The 24,025-nt window shown below is 41.5% G+C and overlaps 3 protein-coding genes across 4 annotated transcripts; 2 read left to right on the forward strand and 1 right to left on the reverse strand.

The window, feature by feature from the left end:
• Nucleotides 1-323: 323 nt before the first annotated feature.
• Nucleotides 324-1,308, forward strand: LOC127754181 (dirigent protein 1-like). The gene has a single exon (XM_052279660.1). It carries the CDS (start codon nucleotides 324-326, stop codon nucleotides 1,065-1,067), a length of 744 nt encoding a protein of 247 aa, XP_052135620.1. The 3' UTR covers nucleotides 1,068-1,308.
• A 1,589-nt stretch (nucleotides 1,309-2,897) lies between these two features.
• On the reverse strand, nucleotides 2,898-8,940 carry LOC127753960 (nicotianamine aminotransferase 1-like). Its single transcript, XM_052279407.1, has 8 exons — nucleotides 8,808-8,940; nucleotides 8,348-8,682; nucleotides 4,915-5,257; nucleotides 4,104-4,316; nucleotides 3,956-4,015; nucleotides 3,709-3,864; nucleotides 3,532-3,625; nucleotides 2,898-3,263 (listed from the first exon to the last, which is right to left on the reverse strand). Exons 1-8 carry the CDS (start codon nucleotides 8,823-8,825, stop codon nucleotides 3,124-3,126), a joined length of 1,359 nt encoding a protein of 452 aa, XP_052135367.1. The 5' UTR covers nucleotides 8,826-8,940; the 3' UTR covers nucleotides 2,898-3,123.
• A 12,164-nt stretch (nucleotides 8,941-21,104) lies between these two features.
• LOC127754068 (uncharacterized) lies at nucleotides 21,105-23,882 on the forward strand. 2 transcript variants are annotated; one of them, XM_052279532.1, is made up of 12 exons: nucleotides 21,105-21,297; nucleotides 21,376-21,475; nucleotides 21,590-21,698; nucleotides 21,814-21,902; nucleotides 22,216-22,272; nucleotides 22,389-22,497; nucleotides 22,580-22,681; nucleotides 22,774-22,838; nucleotides 23,040-23,146; nucleotides 23,233-23,297; nucleotides 23,373-23,427; nucleotides 23,515-23,882. In XM_052279532.1, the coding sequence occupies exons 1-12, from the start codon at nucleotides 21,234-21,236 to the stop codon at nucleotides 23,673-23,675; spliced, it is 1,083 nt and encodes a 360-aa protein (XP_052135492.1). In that variant the 5' UTR covers nucleotides 21,105-21,233; the 3' UTR covers nucleotides 23,676-23,882. The 2 variants fall into 2 exon arrangements, with proteins under 2 accessions (XP_052135492.1, XP_052135493.1); XM_052279533.1 differs by lacking the exon at nucleotides 22,216-22,272.
• Nucleotides 23,883-24,025: the final 143 nt, after the last annotated feature.

Consider the following 24,025-nt stretch of genomic DNA (forward strand, 5'->3'; position numbering starts at 1 on the left):
TTACACAGCAGAAAACATCCATCTGCTATGAATATGACGCATCAACCATTATTTTGTTCCGTTGTTTATACTCCACCCCATTTCCAAAGAATATATGGTTGTGATCAAGATTAGTTATCTCCACTCGCTCCAACCAATTAAATGATGTAAAACAGAGATAGAGTGGTTTTACAATAAGTTTCCGTTAGAATATTGAGAGGATGTCCTTCTCTGAAAAAGAATGAAAATTGATTACATCTTGGGCCTCTACCGTTAGGCGAGACAAAGATATCCCTCTTAAGGCTGAAAAGTATTTCCCAATGGAATTGATGTGATCTGCATCCATGGCCACCATTGCTGTCACTCAGACAGGTACAGCGAAGATCACAATCATACACCTCAACGGCCACAACCTGTCACCATACACACAAGAAAGAAAAAAGTCTAATCAGGACCAAAAACACCATGGGACCTGTCGATTATGTCCTACAGTTGTACAGATGCAATCGCAGCAGCTACTACAGTGTCCGTTGCTATATAATCAGCAGCATCAATGCAGTCCTCTCCTCACCATCAATCCATTCCTCCATCTAATCCCGATTGAAATGGCGCCCAAGGTGTTCGTCCCGCTCTGCGTCGTCGTCCTCGCCGCGGCGCTCGCCGCGGGGCCGCCGGTGGCGGACGCGGCGTCGGCGCACCTCCACTTCTACATGCACGACGTGCTGGGCGCGTCGGCGGTGCAGGTGGTGCGGGGCCCGCGCGGCATGTTCGGGAACACGGTGGTGATGGACGACGTGCTGACGGAGGGACCCGCGGCGACGTCGTCGGTGCTGGGGCGCGCCCAGGGGCAGTACATCGTGGCGTCGACGGGGAGCATGGACCTGATGGTCACCATGAACGTCGTGCTCAGCTCCGGCCCGTTCGCCGGCAGCTCGGTGACCGTCGTCGGGCGCGACGACACCGGCGCGGCGGTGCGGGAGCTGACGGTGGTGGGGGGCACGGGGCAGTTCAGGATGGCGAGAGGGTACGTGCTGTGGAGGACCATCCGCCCTGACCTGCTCGAGCTCGACGTCTACGTTAACCCGTAGAAAAGATAAGAGAGACGATGACGATGAGGATGATGATCTGTCTAAAACGGACACGTCATTCGCCCAGTCAGCATCTGTGTTCGTGTGTATGTGTGTGACGTGGCGTGTTCTTGCACACGTGTCGTACCGGTAAAGGCTTATCCTTGTGGTGTGTGTGTGTCCGGTGAAAAAATAAGCTTGACATGGGCGAACCTGATGGGTATAATAATAATTCTTATATACTATATATTAATTTACTGAACATTATTGTCATACGGAACATTGAAATGTAGTATTTTTGTTTGTGTTTCCTTTTAAACTTATTACTTGAAGCTCGAGGAATATGAAATTGAAAATTTTACCTCTAAAACTTGGAATGACTAAAAATTGAAGGTCCATGAACGACACTATGAAATTAAAAAAAAAACTCTCAAATTCGCAGTACGAGCAAAAACTCATGAAACTCAAATACACATTAATCATGATTTTTTTTCTTTTTATAAAGTGTTTCTCCTTGCATGACTAAAATACCAAAGTTTCTCAGCTGGCAGGCCAGAATCTAGAATTAAAATTATCGGGTGTCCTGTGTATGGCTGTATATACCAATCATATATATAATAATACTCTCTTCACAAGCTAACATGAGCTAACACAAATGGTATTTCTAAGTTCACCCTGTGTCCTATGCATGACATGTTGACTGGTGGGAAAAATGCTGAAAAATGCTAATGTATTGACGTGCAATTCTTTCGTGCGTTCGTGAAAAGACTGGTGGGAAAAATGCTATCCCATTGCATTTTCAAGCAAACAAGAAACTTTAGCCAAAGTGCGCTGACAAAAACCGCATGCAAATTAACAAGAAACATTAAGCTTGACACCGACCGTTCATTCATAGACAAAATTAACATAGATTATCATGGCAAGTTAATTTCTATTGTACTGTCAATACACAAACATTTAACCAAGATTTTAGTAAAAAAAAATTGGTGGTAGATCACACATGTTAGTATTTTACATCTGAAAAACTCTGATTCATATATCATCTGATCCTACCTATCCCGTTATGGGCCAAAAGCCCATAAATGTTGAGGTTAAAAAAAAGCCCAACTTTTTCTTGAAATTAACAAGTTACGGAAGTCCACTTATAAAAAACAAACGTAATCAAAATTTCTGTAAAATAATATGTTACACTAATATCCCGTTTTGACAAGTAGTGGAATAACCTATATTGTCGGAGATCAGATGAAAAACTGTAGGAACTATAAAATGGCCAACGACTTTTTTATATGGTCGGTGATTAGCAACACTGTCGGTAACTTGATAATCACCAACGGTGTTTTTGAAATCTTAGACTATTAGGCTATTATTTATCACTGTCGGTAAAAGTTGTATATCTTGTAGTCATGCGGACCTACCCCCATGATTCAGGCTTTACGAGTACTTTAAATCCTATATCCCATACATGAGAACCCGCCCAACATAGATAGTATCTTGACACACGGATCTGTACCCACGGTTTAGGTTTTAACATGCGTGCTTTGAGATCCTGTCTTGTTTAAAGGGCTCACCTCCTAGCATACGTCATTTTATTAATATGTGTTTCAACCAAGGGGTCGAGTAACCTTTTCAAAACAAACTTTGAAAATTCGCTTCTCAAGAAGAGTCGAACTAAGGAGCTGGTACGTGTTATGAGAGCACTGTAAGCCTGCAGCCACTAGGCTAAAAATCCGTTCGCACACCTTATTCCAATTACAAGTTTTCACTCTGCAACGAACAAAATATCTTAACCCAATTCTTCAAGCCAATTACAGAGTCTGGGATATAAGCAGGGACTGAAAATTCGAATTGCGATTTTAGACTAATGCCATAGCTTTATTCAATCATAGGCAATCATTTTATTATGAAAATATATATCAGCTATATACAGTACAGGCAAGCATCTGCGCTAATTATTCTACATACAATTCTCAGATCGCGTGTGTCAAAAAGATAAAAGAAAATCCTATAAAATTGACATAAAAGGCTCTATACATGTTATTATGAGCCGGCCAGAAAAGAAAAATCTTATTTGTTGGCTTCAGAACTTCTTTTTCAGTAGCTTTACTTGAACTGCTCTTTTTTGGCAGAATGCTTCAATCCTATCACAGGCTTCAAGTATCACACTAGTAGGTGCCCCAAAGAATATCCTAATCCAGTTCTTTAACCCAATTACAGAACCTGTGCAAGGAAATAGCAGAGATCGAAATTGTGAATTCAGATAAATCAAGAGGCCAAAACTAATCTTTTACTTGATTGAGGCCCAAACCACAATATTGTAATTGATTGAGATAAATAAAGCTTCCATTATTATCTAAAAAAACAACAATATGATTTCAACCAATTTACAGAATTTTCATTTTCGGTAGTCAGTACACTAAAAAACCAGTAACTTATCGTAGAAATTAATAGTGAGATCATAAATCCATGGAAGTAGTCAAAATTATACCAGGTAAAACTAGGACAGATTCTTCTTTAATCAATTCACGAGCGAAGTCCATGTCATCTTCAACACCGAACAGAAGTGAAGTGTTGACTTCAACCTGAATGATTTTGAGAGCATCGATTCAATGATAAAGCAATAAATCATTAGGAATTACTCAAATCAGTTTATCTTCAGACCAACCATCATGAACATGGAGCCATGAGGTTTTGAGTAGCACTGCAGAGCTTCAATCTGGTTCACTCTTCTGTAGAGAGCATCAGCTGCAGACTCAAGCAAGTTCACAACGTTTCGATGGAATTCATTGTGTTCGTTTGAGAGAATCTTAGGAACTGCAGCCTGCATGTGTGACAAAAAATATTTCACCATGTTTAGTACCCACACTATGCATTCACTGTAGTTGGTAAAGAAATTACAATTTGTTTCTGACCTGAACTATGGAGGCAGGGCCTGAAGTCACATTCAGTAGCATTTCTGTTGCATTTCTGACCTTTTGAAGAACAGAATTATGAATATGTAAATGTGAATTTTTCATACAAACAAGAATTTAAAAACATGAAAAGAGTTTACTGCCTTACATGCTTGAGTGCACCATTGGGGTCACAGAAGGCCAACCAACCAAGTCGCCATCCTGGCAGCATGAATCTCTTTGATAGTGCTCCAATGGTGATTACTGGTGTGATATGTGCAAAGGTAGCCATTGGCACAAACTTGCTCCCACCAAACACCATATGTGCATACACCTCATCTGCTATGATTGGGATCCCCAATTCTCTCGCTGTTTCAGCAATCTACAAAATCCAGCGAGATATAGTTGGTACTAATAAGAGATGGCAGTTCTGCATACTTTGTTCATGGGCATGTCTTGGTGCGTAGGGATTTAGTGTAATTTTTGGTACTGTACCTACACTGAAAATTTTGGTATCTCTACTGTAAAATTTTTTATTCAGCTATCATAATTGTACATTTGCGTATGTATCTTGCAGATGCATATACCCTCTATCTCCCTCTATATAGGAGCAGCAACTTTCAGTTTTATTTTTCCGTCTTTTCGCCCTAGCAGTCCTTTACCTTGTAACCCGGCAATGGCCAGTCTGGTCTGTTGTGTTGTGTAACTAAAATAATACTTTCTTCTAATATACTAACATGCAATTTTTTTTACGTGTTCGTGAAAAAAAATATCACATAAACATGAAATGGTTTCAAATTATCAATGTAAAACTTGTAAAACCATTTGGATATATTTTTTTAGATGCTTCTCTATTCTGAAGACATATAATACTCCATCCGTTTCACAATGTAGAACTTTTTAGTATTACTTACATTTATATATATATATGTTAATAAATCTAGACACGTATTTAAGTGTGCAGTTAAATGATCACTTACCTGAAAAAGGTGCTGTGCAGAGTACACCGCGCCGCAGGGATTGTTGGGGTTGATGACGACGATGGCCGCCGTCGCGCCGTCGGCCATGGCGCGAACGCCGGCGAGGTCGGCCTCCCAGCCCCGCCGCGGCAGGAGGTCGTAGAACCGCGGGTCGGCGCCGGCGAGCTCACAGGCCGCCTCGTACGGCGCGAAGCCCGGCCGCGGCAGCAGGACGTTCGCCCCCGGCGCGCCGCCGAGCACCGTCGCGATCGCGGTGATCGCGCCCGTGCCGCCGGCCGTCATGAACACGTCGGCGTCGCGGGTGCGGTGGCGCGCGCCGGCGGACAGGTGGTCAGCGACGGCGCTGGTTTCCGGCGCACGAGAATTGCAGATATGGATATTAATTAGTTTCACTGATTCAGTAGAATTAACGAGGCATTCACTTCACTAATTAGGATAGCATCTACTCCACTCATACAATTACAAAGAGAAGAGCATATTAAGTTGTACAAATGGAAGGATTGAGATCCTCTGCCTTTAATTCTGATGACTTTACAGCCACTAACCTGTAGACCCACACGCCAGTAACTCGAAGTCATATGACTTTAGTTAGAGGATCTCAATTCCAAATAGAATGGATTCTTGCTCTAGTTATATGAAAGACATGAGGTGCAAAACTAAATATATGGTGTGTTCGGATGCCCCTTTTCCTAACCCCTCATTCGCTTTCCGCGCACACACTTTTCAAACTGCTAAACGGTGCGGTTTTTTTAAAAAAAATTCTATATGAAAGTTGCTTAAAAAATCAAATTAATACATTTTTTTAAAAAATTAGCTAAACTTAGTTAATCACACGCTAATGGATCGCTCCGTTTTCCGTATGGCTGGGTACACGCTAATGGAAAAAGATTGCTCAGAAAAAAAGCGTTTGGAATTATTATACATACGTACCAAACAAAAGCGTTCATACGCAGTTGTCAGTAGTCACCCGTGAACAAACAGTATGGGACTATAACTAACATGGAAATAAACTAAGTTAAAAAAATGGAAATTAAAAATCCTAACACTACCAAATAATGTGGACAACAGGGAGAAAATATGTTCTGGATATAGGTGGACACTAAATTCTGTACTTTTATTTTTAAATTAAAGTATGTACTTTTTCTTAGTTCCCGTGAGATTAATTAAGCTATGGAATTTATGTTCCTCTTGAGAAGAGGATAATATAAGGACCCACTTCCACGTGGCTGAACCCAAGCATGCTATGCGTCAGCAATATAACACCTATATCTTCTAGTACTCCCTTCGTACTCAAATAATTGCCATCGTGGCATTATTCGTCTTTAAAATTTTAATAACTTATGTTTTAAAATGAAGTTGTAAGGACTTAAAAAATTGATAAATCCTGTTGCATAACAAGTGTAACGACAAAACTTTCATTCACTATAGTTTAACAAATGTAAAAGTTATTGGGTAAAATGGTAATGGACATTTTAAAACAATGTGTGGTCTCAGCAAGTTCGATCGTGATCGTGCAGCCCATATAGGGCTGTGTTACTTAGAGCTCCCATGTGTGCACCCCGATCCAATTCAGTATTGCTCCTACAATGGCAGTGGCTCACACGTGGACCAGATCTCACATGTTAGCGACACCTAATATAGATACAATACTGTAGACAATCCCCGTTAACCATGCTTGCCTGCCGACGAGTCTAGGGTTATCAAATGCTATAGCTCCATCCCTAATATTCATATCCGATCCTACGAATTGTGATGACAATATAATATAATGCACTACTGTACTGCAACAACAATGATGCAATGTCCAAGATGGGGCCAAGATTTATATCATGGCCCAATGTCCTTGTCATGTTGGTGTGCTTGTACTGTCATTAACAGTATAGGCATGCACCATATGCGATTGCAAGTACCACAGTGCCAAGATAACTGCTCCCATATAGGAGTATATGTGTTCTATCAATGACCATACAATTTTCTCTAGCACAAAGGAAGGGACAAAAGCACCGTGGACCATCACTGTCGTTCTCAAGCACAGCATACACAAGTACAAAACGAAGTTTCTGATCGAAGACTTGAGATCCAAATGTACCGTAGAGTGTCTGTTTTGGGGCTTTTATTTACTTTCTGGTTTAGGCTAAGAGGAACATAGGTGCGTATTAATCATATATAATTAACTCTCATCTACCATGATATATTGGTTCCATTAATTGTTACGATTATGCTTATGCTTATAAGAAAAAATACATTTTAAATTATATTATTGAAGTTGATTTTCTTGTTTGTTTTTTTCATTGTAGTTTATTTAAGTACTTTGAGTTAGTTTCTTAAGGACCGTTTTTTAAAAGTATTGTAAAATTTCTCTTATTTTATACTCCCTCTGTATTTTATGTATGATGCCGTTGACTTTTCGACCAACGTTTGACCATTTTTTTTATTCAAAATTTTTGTGCAAATATGAAAATATTTATATCATGCTCAAAGAACATTTGATGATGAATCTAGTCACAATAAAATAAATGAAAATTGCATAAATTTTTTAAATAAGATGAATGATCAAACATTGGATAAAAAGTCAACGGCGTCATAGATTAAAATGTGGAGGTAGTACTATGCGATTGCAAGTACCACAGGGCCAGATAACTGATCCCATGTGTTCTAGCAATAACCAAATCACTATCTTCCATAAAGGAATGGACAAATGGAAGGACACAAGTACGCAACACAGTATTTAAGTATTTCAGATCCAAATGTACTGTAGAGTGTCTGTTTTCAGTTTCTTTTTTACTACCCAATTTAGGCTAAGAGGAACATAGGTGTACACATAATCATGTACAACTCTCATCTACATGAATTTATTAAACTCTACTAAATATGCTAAGGTATTGTTACCTTTCTCAAGAAACAATGAAACATTACTCCATCTATCCCAAAATATAGCAATATAATATTGATTGGATCCTATTTTGGGACGGAGGGGTATATATCTTTGACTTTTCAAATTCAAAAAAAAAACATACCAGTTTGATCATTCAATTTTCTTTCTTCGTATATCTAACATCCATACTATACTAGTATGAAACTATGAATGAATTTTTTTTTGCGGGGAAACTATGAATGAATTTAATCATACCGTTCTTAGCTTATACATATTTAATCATCATCTTAATTCGGACAATTTATCTCTTGTCAGCATCAACACATTTGATTGCATACATCTAAGACGTCCGCTTTTTGTGATCGTGCTTGTAGTGCTAATTAATACTCAGAACACTATATATCCAATGTCAAGAAATCAGTAATTGTACTATGCTAATTTGCATCGAGATTAACATACGAATACTTGCAAATTAAATTCACTCACAAAACAACAGGAAATTAAAAGAATTAATTGACTTGAACATGAACAAGAAGAAGCAGAGACATGGATACTCACCGGCGAGCGGCCGGGAAGCCGCACGACGGCGCGTAGCAGTCGAACACCCCGGACCTGGCCGCGTCGGCGACGGCGTCGGCCGCGAACTCGCCGCCGCGCCTGAAGCAGGCGTGCGAGGACGCGTCGCCGACGCCGAGCGAGATGAGGCTCCTCCTCCTCTCCTCGCCGGCGCCGGCCGCCGCCGCCGCAGCACCGAGCAGCTCCCCGACGACGCCCCTGATCGACGCCTTCTTCTCCGTCGACAGCGCCGGGTGGCACCTCACCGCCGCACCCCTAAACCCGCCTCCGCCGCCGCCGTTGCATTTCTCCTGCTCCTGCACCGGCGCCGCCGCAACCTAATTAAGTATCAAGAAACCAAAGAATTAGCTAGTCACCATGAATGCATATGCACATTCAGTTTAACTGTAAAATTCCCAAGAAACGGCAGGTTAATTGTAAGCTAGGTTGGTAGCCAACATGCCTGTGCAGTTGGAGCCATGAGAGAGGGTAAGCTAAGCTAAGCTCTAGAGAGAGAGATTGACAAGAGTTGTAGAGAGAGAAAAGAGTAGTACAGAGATGAGATTTTGATGCAGGTCACGAGCGTGAATGTGTGTGTGGGGTGTGCATTTGTACAGGTTCTGTGGCTGAGAAAGTCACAAGTGATCGCCGCGATTTACAGACGTCTTGGCCGTTGTCAGCTAGCTAGCTTCGCCGATCTGTTTCTCGCGGCAATTGAAAGAGAGAGAGACGGAGAGGAACTCTTTTTTTTATTATTTTTTAGACATTTTATTTTTAAAAATTTATTAATAGACATTTCTAGAAAATATTTTCAAAAACCAAACCTTTTAGCCACGCCAGCTGAGTGGCCAGCGTGGTAGCGTTGTTTGACCACGCCAGCCACAGTGGCGTGACAAGACGTGTGGCACGACAAGCCAGCATTGCACGCCAACGGCGCGTGGCGTGATAGATTTATTTAAGACATACCAGATGTTTATATTTGGAAATGCTTTTTAAAAATGTCTATTAATAAAATTTTAAAAAATAAAAAAGCCTAAAAAATAAAAAAATCGAGAGAGAGAGAGAGAGAGAGAGAGAGAGAGAGCCGTGCAGTTTGAGAGGCTCACGTTAGGCTACGTGATGGGAAAGAGCCAAAAGCCAACAGGGGCACGCATGTCGTGTCAGGAGATAGAGCTCACAGCTCAGGATCGCCGCGAGATAATACACTCATTTTTTTTCTTCTTCTTTTTTTTTTTTTTAGCTTCGTTGCTGATGTATTTCTTTCGTTTTTGGGCGTGTTCGCCTGGTCTATACTAGTAGCTGCCGCAGTGGCTGCGGTTGCGACAGTCCAAACCGGCTGCAGTTTGCAGCCACGGCTGCGGCAGCCAGCACGTTCGAACAAAGTCCTTTATTTTTTGGGGAGAATAATTTTTTGTCGGGCGATTTAACTTTTAATACGTACTTTTGATCGTTAATTATTTTTTTCAAAATATATCGTCGGCAGCTATGAAATTATCATCATGCGAAAATACTTTCAAAATATACGGATACCATATGCCTAACACTGAAAATATATATTACAATTTGTTCAAGTATTAGTCAAAATTTTCATTTGTGGACTTTGCGGGAAACATGAATGCCTCGTCTTTAAATTGGAGGAGTACCTTTTTTTAATGACACTTTTGGAATCCATTGCTAACAAATATTTATAAATGAATGATATTATGACATCAATATCGAGTACTGTCACGTTTTATAGTGTAAATTTTGATACTTTTTAAAATCTAATGTATTATGAGGTACCAAATTTACGAATGGTAATATAGTCCACAAATTATTTTCGCAATGTGCGATTGATTGTGGACTTGGAATTTTGTGAGGTGACAGATGTTGCAAGTGTCAAATTTTTTTCTTGAAAGGATCTAAATATTTGATTGCCATTAAGCGCATACACGTGCCCAAAGTGTGCAAAAACCAAATCCACCTCCTCTGTTTTCTAAACAAACAAACAATTCAATGGAAACAGAGTTCGCATGGTGTAATCCCATCTTCCCAATTAACAGACGTAACAGACAATGTTTACCAGATGGCGTGCCTTGTTTGATTTTTCGTTCTTTACTACGGTAATACACAGCAAGGATTGAAATTGACGTGCGTATTCGTCTTGAGCAATAGATTTAACGAGTTAACCAACAAAAATGGAGATGTTAGTTGCGAACAGGCCACGAAACACATAATCCTGACAAGCTTCCAACAATTGCAGTTAGGCAGGTTTGATGGCGTAATTGCCACCATGTTATGGCTGCATGCATATGATGCCTCATGCTTCCATGCATGCAGAAAAATACTAAGGCAGAATTATGACGTTGAATTAATCTCAAATTCAGTCCTACGAGACACTGGTGATTGGTTCGATATGGAAATTAAATTTGGGATAAACAATATAGTAGAAAGTAGTAATGTTACCATGGGGAGCCGTCCCTATTAATTGGGTCTTAACCCATGCTTCAAGGATGGGCTCATGTAAGAAGGCCCATCCTTAGTAGGGTGATTCTTAACTCATGTTTTTAGGATCTATAGAACAGACATGAACCACGGAGGTAGCTTCCCACTAGAAGGCTTCGACCACCATGCTAGATACATGTATATTTTTTTCTCCTTTACTGCCGCTTCTGAATTCAATTTGTTTTTGTTGTTTTTTTATGTTGCTCGATTGCGCAGGTTTCTTGGTGGTGGCGGCAAGATGTTTGAGAAGAAGACGAGAAGTAGGGGGGTGGGTTGAGCGGAGGGGAGGCGGCAGGCGGCGGCGATGCTGGGTGGCGTCGGCAGCGTTGTAGATTTTTTAGATGATTTATAAATTTGTGAATGATTTTGTTGTTGAGTATGTTCATTCGATCTGTGATGTCTGCTTTGTGAATCTGTAGATGATTTTATTGTTGAGTATGTTTATCTGATCTCTGATGTCAATTTGATGTGAGGATTTGGGTATTTCATTATACAAGCAGCAAAAAACAATGAAAAAAACATCATTTAGTCTCGATTGGTAACACCAACCGGTACTAAAGATGATAGCATCAGTCACATGGCGATACCATCTTTAGTTCTAATTGGTGTTACCAACAGGGGCTAAAAATGAATCTTTAGTCCCGGTTATTTCAACCGGGACTAAAAATTCTCATCTTGAGTCCTGGATTAGATATCCCGGTTACATGTCCGGGATTAAAGGAGGTTGCGAACCAGGACTCAAAATGGGTTCTCCAGTAGTATACATGTTGAGAAGATTAGTGTAACATATGCCTCTGTAGATACATATCTAGAACAAGCTATGTTACCATCAAGCAGCAGAGGTTTCATATCCAAAAATGGATTCTTAATTTAAACTATGTTTGTAGAGGAACCAACTAACAAACTTTTTTTCGTGCATGAGACCAAATTTGAACCCTGGACGGTAATTAACATTCCACTAGAAGGCATTTACCATCATGCACAAACACGTTCACAAGATTAACGTAATTAACGTGTCTGTGTATATACAGATCTACAGGCTACAGCTATTTATCTTTACTAGTAATATCAAGTAGAGGTTTCATCGATCTATGATGCAGAGGCCGGGGGTGCAATTTTAGTGGACCATTAATTATCCAAAACAGGAAAGAACAAATCCTGCAAGCAACCACTGGACCATTTAGCAAGTACTTCATCACAGATATTCATGAAGATGAAAAAGAAGCCTTTCAATCTTTCAGCCAAGCAAGAGTACTGCAATGCCTTTTGGTTGTATCTGATACATGAATTGTCCATTTGTGTGAACCGCATGACAAAAATAAAATGACTATAAATCTTGGTTTCATCTGCATATTCAAATGACTACAATCCAAAGTCCTGATTTCACCATATCAGTTATCTTCTGCAGTAAGCCATAACATCAAGCATTTAACTACAGAAGATACGAACAAGCAAGGTACATACACCTATATAATGGATTCAGAAAAATCAAATCATCAATTCACCAACTCCCTTTCCCCGCTCCCGTGCCAAATCGTCCTTCTCAGTGAGCCGGTTATTAGAGCAAGTTTAATAGTATAGCCAACTATTAGCTCCAATTCTTTTATAACCAATCTATAGCTCATTCGTACAATAGTTAGGCCAGCTCCAGCTATACAGTACAGATTCACTATTTTTTGGAGCGGAGTTGGGAGAGCTGCTCCATAAATTTGTACTACGGGGGTGGAGCTGGGTTTTTGCTGCTCCACATCTCCACTCCACCCCAAAAACCCACTACCCTTTAAGTTTTTAGTCTATTTACACAAAAATGCCACTCAACTACCCCTTTCACACCCCTCACTCTCGTTCTCTCTCCTCCCCAACCCCTTTCACAGCATCCGGCGACCGGCGGCGATGGCGTCGGAAGGCGTGCGGGCGGCGGCGGCGGCTGGCGGCGGCGTCGGCAGGCGCCGGGCTGCGGCGGCGGCGTCGGCAAGCGTGCGGGCGGCGGAGTGGCGCGGCGGCTGCGTTGGCCGGCGCGTGGGCAGCGGCCGGGCGATGCGTGTGCGACGGCGGCCGCGGCGGCGGCAGGTGGTGCACGGGAAGGGCGTGGGTGGCTGGACCTGCGTGAGCGACGGTGCGACGCGCGTGCGGCGGCCGCGGCAGCCTGTGGGCTGACCGCCGGCGGCGGGGGCAGGGGTGAGCGGCGGCGGCGGCGCGCGGGCTGAGCGCTAACGGCAGCGGCAGGCGGCGGCAGTGTGCGGGTTGAGCGGCGGCGGTAGTGGCAGGGCGATGCCAACTAAGTGTTCGATGAAATGCCTACAAGGAACGTGGTGGCGTGGAGCTAGCCAATCTAGCCAAACATTTTCACACTCACTTCAGCTCCTATAGGAGCTAGCTCTCACTAGAGTTGGAGTTGAAAGCTAGGAGTTGGAGTTTGGAGCCCTACCAAACGGGGCCTTACATACTACACTATTAATACCTAGTCACACATGTCATACACACACTGTATCTTGGAGTCCGTGCTACAGCGCCTATAAATCTATAGCCCGCTGCTCTTCTCTCTCATCATTTATCTTTTTAAATATGTTTACAGCTGGCTTATAGCCTGCTACTGTACCTGCCTTTAGTAGTACCCTTGTGCTGGAGGTGCCGAAGAGGATGGACAGCCAGGCTCGCCATCGCTTACCAAAGCTACAGTGGAGAACCATTTTTATATAATGATATCGCTCAAGTGGTGAGGACGTATATGCATCTAAGGATAGAAGAAAGAACTTCTAATAGGATACATCTGAATCCATTACTTGCTTTAATTAATTTGGAGCAATACTCTACATTCGTGGCTTAGTAGTGTAGAGAATTGTAGGCTCCTTCAATGAAGTTGTTGACTAAAAATTTATTGTAGGCGAAAGAGAACCTATTGCACTAAAAGTTTCCTTCTTGGTTTCATAGCATCTAAAAGTACCGACTCACTTTACCAACATCAAAAGTTACACTACTGTTTTTAGCATTCCCATCCCCTTAACTCTATCTTTCAATCCGTTAGCTCACCAAACTCTTTACTAGCAATCTGTGGGAGGTTTGGAAATATATCAATCTGCTACGTACGAACTGGCCATATATACGATCTCATGCGCCCGCCATTCAGAAATCGAAAGGATGAACCATGTATTGAAGGAAGAATGAGAGGGTCAGGAGGAGGAGAGGAGAAAGTGGACAAGGAAGAGGAGTCGAGGAAATCGAGGAAGAAGTTGGTAATTCTTTTTTTTTTTATAAACACAGTACAAGCGCTCACCCACTTCTACGAATACACACATCTTATCACTATAAACACTTCCATAAGACTGGGTATATTTTAAGGTTGACGAAGTCACCACTAAAAGAATAATTAGCTATAAATATAAGTACCCGTGTTAAGTATTCTACCGAAAAAACCTAAATAAAAATAAATAAAAATATAGAATATCACACAGTTGTTTGGATGGAATGCTACAAACAGTAACAATGCAACTTCCGATGCTACTAAAGTGAAGGGATACTTTTTGTATAAAATGGAATAAAATTAAACCCTTGAGCTCGATCGAGAGCTAATTCCAACAACAAAAAAAATATATTATAAAGGTTCAGCAATCTGCTCTTGAATTTTCCTGCTATCTCTTTTAGAGATATATATTGGTGTTAAGGTTACCTCTTTACTCTTGCTATAAGGTGTGTATACAACCAGTCTAAATTTTTTACCACTCATATTCTCTCCAAGAATAGGACAAAACATAATTAACTCAAATATATCGTATTAAATATTTATATTCTCCTAGTTAACGTGAATATATATATATCGCATTAAATATTTAGGTCCTAGTAGTTAATTCAAATATATATCCTATTAATGATTTAGATTGATACACCCTATACTTATAAATAAGCATTAATTGATGCCAACCAAAAACTGCATTTTAGAACTAGTATATATAGATGATATCAGCGACGTTAATCTCACATTCTGAACATAGAGTACTATCCCACCAAAACCATTCGATCGAAGCCATTTCAAGATCAGCTACAGTACCAGAATCAAGATGGCAGCAAAATTTTCTTCAGTCATCTGCAAGGTCCTCCTCATAGTTGTCACCATGGTTGCCCTTCTCTTCTCCTCTGGTAACTAATCAAGCTTATCTTTTCCATAACCCTAATTGATCTGGCTAGTTTTCTATGGATCAGATTTAATTTTCTAGATCAAATATATACAAAAACATGATTAACTATATTATTCTTAGGTGCTGTGTGTCAAATGAGCTAACCATGGATGCATGCACCGGTCAATAATAATGCAGGTTTAGCCGATGACGGTCCTGGGTACGAGTATTGCTTCCTAAAGTGCATCGACGAATGCAACCAAACCTGTAAGTCAAGTGGTTACACCCATGGAGGCGACTGCAACACTGGACCCTGTTGCTGCCTTTGGTAGTAGTGTAGTAGTGCTCATGAAAAATCAATGGATTAATGGAATATGTTTCATTACTTCCATTCATGTAAACATGATTACTGCTTGATGTGATGGCTATTGGTGAACTGAAATAAAATGCGAATGTTTTTAGTTGATGCATATGATGTGAGCTACTGAAAACTACATATACAGTAGTGCTTAATAGAGTGGAAAGGTACTATGTTTGACACTTTGACTCATGACACAATCACCTTTTGTTGTTATTCGTTAGACATCAAGTTGTCCACCGTTTTTGTAATTGTTGTACTGCAAGGGGATGGATTACCACCACGGAGGCGACTGCAACACGGGTCATTCTGCTGCTTGTGGTAGTGTAGTTACCTTGTTCATGAAAAATTAATGGATTAATGGGACGTTTCATTATTCCATTCATGTCCCCAATTAATTGATTTGGATCACCATTTATGCCCGCAATAAAAAACATTCGATGTCATGGCTAATTAATGAACCCAAATAAAGTCGAATTAATGCTTTTATTTGATGCATGCATCACTACAGAACACCCACCTAATAGAGAACTCTTCCGTCCGCTCGATCCTTCACACGGGTCTAAAATTAAAAACTCGCATCAACATAAGTGAGCCGATCGAACCGAGCCGACCGGGAGCTTCTAGAAAAGAGGAGGCCGCTACTGCAAAAGGGAGAGGCCACTCCAGAAAAGTCGTCTTCTCCCTCCCTCTGCCGCTTTCTCCACCCTCCGCTCCACTCCTCTGACATTATCTCACCCTTTAGGCCTTCAATCGCTACCTCCATCTCCAACTCGGGCGCATGGCTGCCGCTCTGTATCGCCGTCTTCCTCTCACCTACACGGTAGCCACACCAGACCTCCCCCCTCCCCGTCACCTCCTTCGTCGCACTGCAGACGAGAGGGACGAGGGAGCGAGAGGAGGCGGCATCAAGTCTGTTGGATCTAGCTCCCACCACACCATCGTACCTTCTTCCTAACTGTGCTGTCGCCGCACTTCCTACACGACTGCTCCGCCGATGCATCCGCATTAATTGGCATAAAAAAATAGTGGTCATTTTCCATACGAACCCCTAGGATATAATATGATGTATTGATGTTGATCATGGATAGGGCTACTATATGCGATCCTAGCCTTGCTTATTATTAACTGATCGTAGTTCACAGGTCTAGATTAATTAGCGCCTGTGAAGCAGCCGAAGAATATTTCACATAAGCCCTTCACTTCATTCATATTTCCACTACAATGTTTCACGGTGTCTGCTGTCCTTAGCTTCAACGAACGTACGTGGCACGGGTGAAAAATGTCTAACACTTTATTCATACTCTCTCCATCCCATAATATAAGGCGCACGCGTATTTCAAATGACCACCATTTAGTATAATATAAAATAAATTTTATTTGTTAAAAATTATATCATTAGATTGAGATTTACATTTACTTTCATATGGTTATAGTTTTGTTGCTACAAACCTTATAGTATATGAGAAATTATAAGCTAAATATTAGTTTTGGAGACCGGACCAACTTTAACCATGTCTTATATTATGGGATGGAGGGAGTATCAAATTAATACTGAAAATGTTTCCTGATTGAAGTTATATAGTAAGATCCGTAGGTCCATGGATAAAATTGCTACCCACTGTAGTGATCCAAACCTGGCTTGTTATTAACGGTCAGTCAAAGTGTATTTTCGCATAAGCCCTTCACTTTGTTCATATTGACAATAACAAAATGTTTCGTGACTGAAGTTTCTCAGTGTTCATATTTAAACATTATCATCCCTTCATATTTTTCTTTCACAGTAATTGACCTGGTTTCTCAGTGGTCAACGACATTTTACTATTGTGTAAAAACCTAGAAACATTATACTTGGTTGTTTAGTAACATAGGAAGTTTATGTGGGTGAGGGCCATTTTAAGTCTTGTCGCTCCAATAATGATGCCATCGGGTTAGCCTTTCGTACGAGTAGGTCTGCTTAACTTGTAGAGCGGACTGATGCAGAATTTGGAGGTGGCATGCTAAAGAGGGTCTCTATTGGTGCACAAGTGCATTTCCTAGATCATCTGTAACTCACATGCGCCGCATTTTCACCTAAGATGGATGAACAGTCTGTGTTCTCTCTCATCAGTTTTGTTTCCAACTAACACAGGATAGCATGTTTCTCGTCCATCTCTAATGACATTGCCACGGCTGCTTCGCCGTGCCACCCTCTTCCCCCACCCACCCTAATTGGTCGGTGCCATTTCCCCTGCCGCTGACCCCGGGCCATCGTCCTCTCCCAATTAGCGGCCGATAGTTCCGCCGTTGCTTCACCATGACCACCACCGTTCAGCCGCTAGCCTGACCATCTCTCTAAACCCTTGGCAATAACCTGACTTTCCCCTCTGAGTGCCTTCCTCCCTCCCACCCATTCTTAGCCAGAAAATCTAACTTGATGGCTGCTGAAATCATTTTGCATGCTCCCACTCACCCTGACCTGCAACCCTAAGCCGGCAGCTATTCAATCCATTTGTGCATCCATCACACGAAAATGTATGGGCATTGAGTGCTAACGTTGTATGTGAAAGCGGACTAATGTGGATTTTAGAGCTAGGTGTTATTCTTCGAATTTACTATATATAACTGAAGCTCTAAATCTTGATATCAAATTAGAAGTAATAAATACAATTATATCAGAATGTGGATACCAAATTAGAAGTAATGAATACAGTTCTATTAGATAAATCTAATTAAAATCTGGAGCTGTAAATCTTGATATCAAAATAGAAGTAGTAATAAAGACAGATAATTCAATCCAAATCTGAAGTATGTCAAATTAGAAGTAATAAAATACAATTCTGTCAGATAAGCTCATTCCGATCCTATATATACAGTGACCGAGAGTTCGTACAACTCATCCCAAATTAAGCCATTGTGACCCATTTCAAAAATACAAACAGCTAGCTAGAGCGCAAGATCGAGATGGCAGCAAAGTTTTCATCAGTCATCTTTGGAGTCCTCATCTTTGTGGCCATAGCTGCCACCCTGTTCTCCACTGGTAATAATCACCTTGTCTCGTTTATTCAAGCATTTCCTCTTATCTGTAGCGACCGATATATACAGTTTTTTCATACAAGATGACATAAAGTTTATGTTGTATTTTTATACTGACACTCGAGCTAATCATGGAATGTCCTTGCTGAACAATTCAGGTTTAGCAAGGCCACCACCGGCTGGGTATGAGTTTTGCTTCCTGAAGTGCATCGATGACTGTGACCAAACCTGTAGGTCGAGTGGTTACACCCATGGAGGAGACTGCAACACTGGACCCTGTTGCTGCCTTTGGTAGTGTAGTAGTGCTCATGAAAAAAATCAATGGATTAATGGAATGTTTCATTACTCCTTTGTACGCAATTGATGTAATGGCTATCAGCTCAAGTGAAATAAAATGGGGATGTTTTTAATTGATGCATGATGTGAGCTAGTGAAAAATAATATGTAACGTCCCGCCTCTCTCCCAGGCCGAGCCTACTTACATCTAGCAGCTTTCATAGATCATAAACTGTCCTTACAGACCAACATTCTGCACACTTTGTCCTCACTCGTGCGGACAATTTTTCAGGCCGAGCCTACTTACATCTAGCAGCTTTCATAGATCATAAACTGTCCTTCTAGCAGCTTTCATAGATCATAAACTGTCCTTACAGACCAACATTCTACACACTTTGTCCTCACTCGTGCGGACAATTTTCCGATCAGTCACCTATCTTGAAATTGCTCTAGGCTAAGCACGCTTAACCTCAGAGTTCTTTCGACATCAGCTTCCGAAAAAGAAGTTGCAACTTATTGATATGAGTATTCTATTTATCCTATTAAGCCCTGGGCCAGGATGTTACATACTACCTTCGTCCTATGTCGCTTTAACTTTTTGCTTACAACGTTTGACCATTCGTCTTATTTTAAAAATTAGTGCAAATATAAAAAGATAAGTCATACTTAAAGTACTTTTGGTAATAAAGCGATGGTTTCTCCATCAGTGGTAACCCCACACGAAACCCTAACGACCGAGAGGCTATCGAAATCTGTTCACACGCTCCCGCCCACCCCCACTTAGAACCCTAACTCTGCGGTTGTCGAAATCCGTCAGTCTGCTCATCGTGCGTGTACGCTCGTGGAATTATGTGAGAACGGAGTAATGCTGATTTATGAGGTTGGATTGTTTTTGAGCCATGATGTTATACAATATTATTCTCTAAATCTACTGTAACTGCAGCTCTAAATCTGGATATCGAATAAGAAGCAATAAATACAATTCTATCAGATATGTTCAATCCAAATCTATAGTTATAAATGTGGATATGAAATCCGAGTGATAGTACAATTCTATCAGACAACTTCAATCCAAATCTTCAGGATATCAAATTATAAATATTTTATACAATTCTATGAGATAAGACCAATCTGACCCGCCCCTATATATATACTCTGTACTGACAGTACATACAACTCCACCCAAATTACACCATTTTAACCCATTTCAAGAATCCAAACAGCCAGTGACAGTGCCAGAATTAATCAAGATGACACAAAAGTTTTCATCAGTCATCTTTGGAGTCCTCATCTTTGTGGCCATAGCTGCCACCCTCTTCTCCACTGGTAATCAACTCTGTCACATTCAAACCCCCCAGATCTGATAATTAAGCATTTCCTCTGATATGTAGAGATCGATATATTCAGATATCTTTTACAAGATGAACAAAGTTTAGCATGATCAATTAACTTTTTAGGCTGTGTCACTCGAGCTAATCATGCTGTGTCCTTGCTGAATAATGCAGGTTTAGCCCAAGGTGGCCCTGCCTACGAGTATTGCCTTCTGAAGTGCATTGACAGGTGTGACGAATTCTGCAAGACGATGGAGTACCCCAATGGAGGCGACTGCAATACTGGACCCTGTTGCTGCCTGTGGTAGTGTAGTTGTAGTGCTCATGAAAAATTAATGGAGTATTAGAATGTTTCACTACTCCATTCTTGTACAGAATGATAGGCTGCTTGCTGTGATGGTTATAAGTGAACGGAAATAATTAAAATGGAAATGTATTTTGTTCATAAATGGAAATAGTGCTTGATAGCAGTATTGTTTAGATGATTTTGTAGATAAAGCATATTGTTTAAGTTTATTATTAGCCTAGCGGGAGGGGTGTTTAGTTTTGACCATAAGGTTCCGTATTTGACATTTCAACTCCTGACACCGTTACATTTTCTCTTAATTATTCGGCATCAAGTTATTTTTTGGTTGTCCTTTGTTTTTTTTTAAAATATTTGTATGGTTGTCTTCTAAAATAGCTCCAGCGGTGAAGATGTCTTGATTGGTGATGAAGATTGCAGCACATAAGGATACAAGTAGACAGTTCCGTTACCTGCATAAAAACCCACTTGCTAGTTTACTTCTCATATGTAGTAAAAAAATAGAAGAAAAAATAAACTATAAGTGACATAAGCGGGCAAAAAAAAAACCTGCTTGCCCTGTCCCGCTTGTATCCCCAGCAGCATATGGTTATCCTGGAGTCCCAACGACAAGAGCCTTGGGATAACACATGTATAATTAGGCCGACCGATCTACTTTGTTTAATGGGTTGATTCGTCTCTAGATGGCTAGCAATAATAAGACTTTGATTTGCTAGATTATAACTTCTAAATTTAAGTTCAAAAGTTGCCATGATTCATTTTGCGATCTCCTTTTTTTAGGTGGAACCGTACCTGGAGCTCCGACCTCCTAAGCTGAAATAATCAAAGAATTAATCAGGATAGGATGGCACGAATCTTATAGCATCGAAGCACGAATCTTGGCAGCCGGGATAGTCCGATAGCGCCCAAGCGGATAGAGCAGTTGCTACAGGCTAGTTCGTCAGTCTTTTCCTCCTCAAATCCTCCATGGCGGAGGAGAGGGATTAGCCACAGTGCGGCGCGGAGGACGATGGCGATGTCGATGCCCACCTTCCACCTCGCCCCCGACCTCGCCGTCTCCCGCCTCTGCTTCGGTCAGCCTGCCCCCCAGACCACCCTCCTCCTCTCTCTCTCCCGCGGTTTTCTTCTGACTCAGCGGCCGTGTGTTGAAGGGACGATGACGATGGGGGAGCAGAGCCGGCTGCCGGAGTCGCTCCGCCTCCTCGACGCCGCATTCGACGCCGGCGTCAACTTCTTCGACTCCGCCGAGATGTACTACTACGCTCCACTTCTCATCCTGCCCCCCCCCCCCTCATCTTTTCCTCTTTTCCAAGAAACACCCCTGGATAAATTATCGGAGGGGCTTTTATGCAAAATGTCTTCCAGGTACCCGGTCCCACAGCGCAGTGAGACGCACGGGCGCAGCGAGGAGTTCCTCGGCCGCTGGCTGCGGGCCCGCCGGGCCCCACGTGACAGCGTCGTGCTCGCCACTAAGGTCAACGGTGGTCAAAGCTTCTTCCACACTTCACAGCTTCACTGGCTCACTCACTGAGCTCGACTGAATTATCGTTTTCTTGCTGTGTTTTGGTGATGCTGCGTTGGTGGGATAGGTCGCCGGGCCGTCCGGGGAGATGACGTGGATCCGCGGCGGGCCGGCGTCGCTCGATTCGCGGAACATCGCGGAGGCGATTGATGGAAGGTTGGTCGATTGGAATGCCGTTCTTTCTTCCCAATTCTAGTGCTGTTATTCTGTTCAGAACTTCAGAACTCTGATGCTTTGATGGTCTCTGTTAGTCGACCTGTTTGTGTGAGTCTGATGCTGATTAGTGCTATAAAAGCTAATCCTTGTTGCATGAATATACTTGATGCTGATGTACGAGTTGTCTAGTTCAATCGTGGCAATGTGAATTCTTTCACAGTTCCTGTGTTTTCTGTAGTTGTATGTTGTATAGATATTTCTGTTGATATCTGAGTGACCGAGTGTACCTTGTGTTGATTGGGATATGGTGCAGTTTGCGCAGGCTGGGAGTGGATTACATTGATCTTTACCAGATACATTGGCCTGATCGGTCTGTGGAACATGGTTTCATGCCTATAACTGTGATACAGTTTCGCAGTGTTGCCATCTTGCGTTTCTGCGCATCATTGACTTTTAATAAGGGATGTTGTGCACTTGTGCCTGCAGCTATGTCCCGATGTTTGGAGAGACAGAATATGATCCAAGCCATCAGTATATGTCTGTTCCAATGGAAGAGCAGCTACTGGCTCTTGGAAGAGCCATAGACGCTGGCAAGGTTTGTTGCAAGGGTGTTTGCGTTTCATTGTTATGACAAATGTTTACTTATGGCCAGCAAGTTTATTCATTGCTGATGTTAGATTAGGTACATTGGCCTTAGCAATGAAACACCATATGGGTTGATGAAGTTCCTTCAACTGAGTAGAGATTGCCAGCTGCACTCCAAGATACTGACAGTGCAAGTAAGTGTTACGCCGTTTTTTTTTCTGATTCTATAATTCATCGTATTTAGTATCAGCACATGCTCATACCTTTTTTGGCAATTCTTTTGCAGAACTCATATAACCTGCTATGTCGAAATTTTGATGCTGGGCTAGCTGAATGCTGCCACCATGAGAGGTATCTGTTATATAGTCCTGAAATTGGCTGTTATCTTTAGCTTGGTACATTTACAACTGAAAAGTACTTCCTTCTCAGCATGTAACCCTGTGAAATGATGTTAAATTTGCAAAATGTACTCGTCACTTGCTTTTCTATATACAAACTTACAATTCTGCAAACTGATACTGAAGTTTCCTTGCTGCACTATGAAAAATGCAGAATCAGCTTGCTAGCTTACAGCCCAATGGCCATGGGTATACTTTCAGGGAAGTATTACTCATCCGATGATGGCGGCCCACCAGATGCAAGAATGAATCTTTTCAAAGGTCTGAACTCTGAAGTTGCACATACTACTTGCATCTTTATATCTGTTTTGCACCACAGCATCATAATTGTTCCTCCTGCTTTCCAGGGAGATACTCTGAGGGTGAATCCAGATATAATCTTCAGAACCCCAAAATGAAAGCTGCTGTGAAGGTGATCTGGTGATTTATATCTTGTCATCGTAAATTAACTCAGTGCTTACACTGCATTCCTTATAAATTAACTCAGGAATACGTAAAAATTTCTGCTAAGCATGGGATTTCTCCAGCGATTCTAGCAGTTGGTATGTCAACTCATCATTTTTGTAACATTTGAAGTTGCTTTCCCTTACTGTTGCTTTCATATCCCTGTCTCTCAATATTGCTTTCAGCGTTTGTTCTGAGGCACCCCCTTGTGTCATCGGCTGTTTTCGGCGCGACAGAAATTTCGCAACTTACAGAAGTTCTTCAGGCCACCAGGATCCATCTCTCTGAGGAGATTGTTGCAGAGATCAATGAAGTTCATGCAAGATATCCCAACCCTTGCCCATAAGAAGTTCAGAACAGAACACAGTAGTCAGATCTTCTCTTTGTCTTTCTTGTTCTGTAGATTGCAAATTTGCAATGTCATATGATCATCAGTGAGTAACAGTTAGCAGTTTTGCCAAGGATGAGTTATTCAACTTGTCCTATTGTTGTTGCCAATGCCAACAAGTGATTATCTGATAAATTGCATTATCTCCAGTCTTATTTTCCTTCTGCTCACAAGCACAATAACTGCTAATTAAGAATGCAAACTGGATACAATGAAATTAAAGAGACAACTTGTACTGTGGCAAAATCATGATTTGCTCATTTAATTTGGGCCAGCCCAACCTGAAACATTTTTTATTTTTCTGAATT

The sequence above is a fragment of the Oryza glaberrima genome, chromosome 11, assembly GCF_000147395.1.
Source record: "Oryza glaberrima chromosome 11, OglaRS2, whole genome shotgun sequence".
NCBI classification, from domain to species: Eukaryota; Viridiplantae; Streptophyta; class Magnoliopsida; order Poales; family Poaceae; genus Oryza; species Oryza glaberrima.

Bases quoted from the DNA above. Each gene is read 5' to 3' on its own strand.
- LOC127754181 (XM_052279660.1), top strand. From the start codon at position 324: ATGGCCACCATTGCTGTCACTCAGACAGGTACAGCGAAGATCACAATC.
- LOC127753960 (XM_052279407.1), bottom strand. The intron at 4,016-4,103 runs GTAAGGCAGTAA...GTTCTTCAAAAG, and splicing joins CCAATGGTGCACTCAAGCAT to GTCAGAAATGCAACAGAAAT. The intron at 3,865-3,955 runs GTCAGAAACAAA...TCACACATGCAG, and splicing joins GCCCTGCCTCCATAGTTCAG to GCTGCAGTTCCTAAGATTCT.
- LOC127754068 (XM_052279532.1), top strand. From the start codon at position 21,234: ATGGCGATGTCGATGCCCACCTTCCACCTCGCCCCCGACCTCGCCGTC. The intron at 22,682-22,773 runs GTAAGTGTTACG...ATTCTTTTGCAG, and splicing joins CCAAGATACTGACAGTGCAA to AACTCATATAACCTGCTATG. The intron at 23,298-23,372 runs GTGATCTGGTGA...AAATTAACTCAG, and splicing joins AAATGAAAGCTGCTGTGAAG to GAATACGTAAAAATTTCTGC.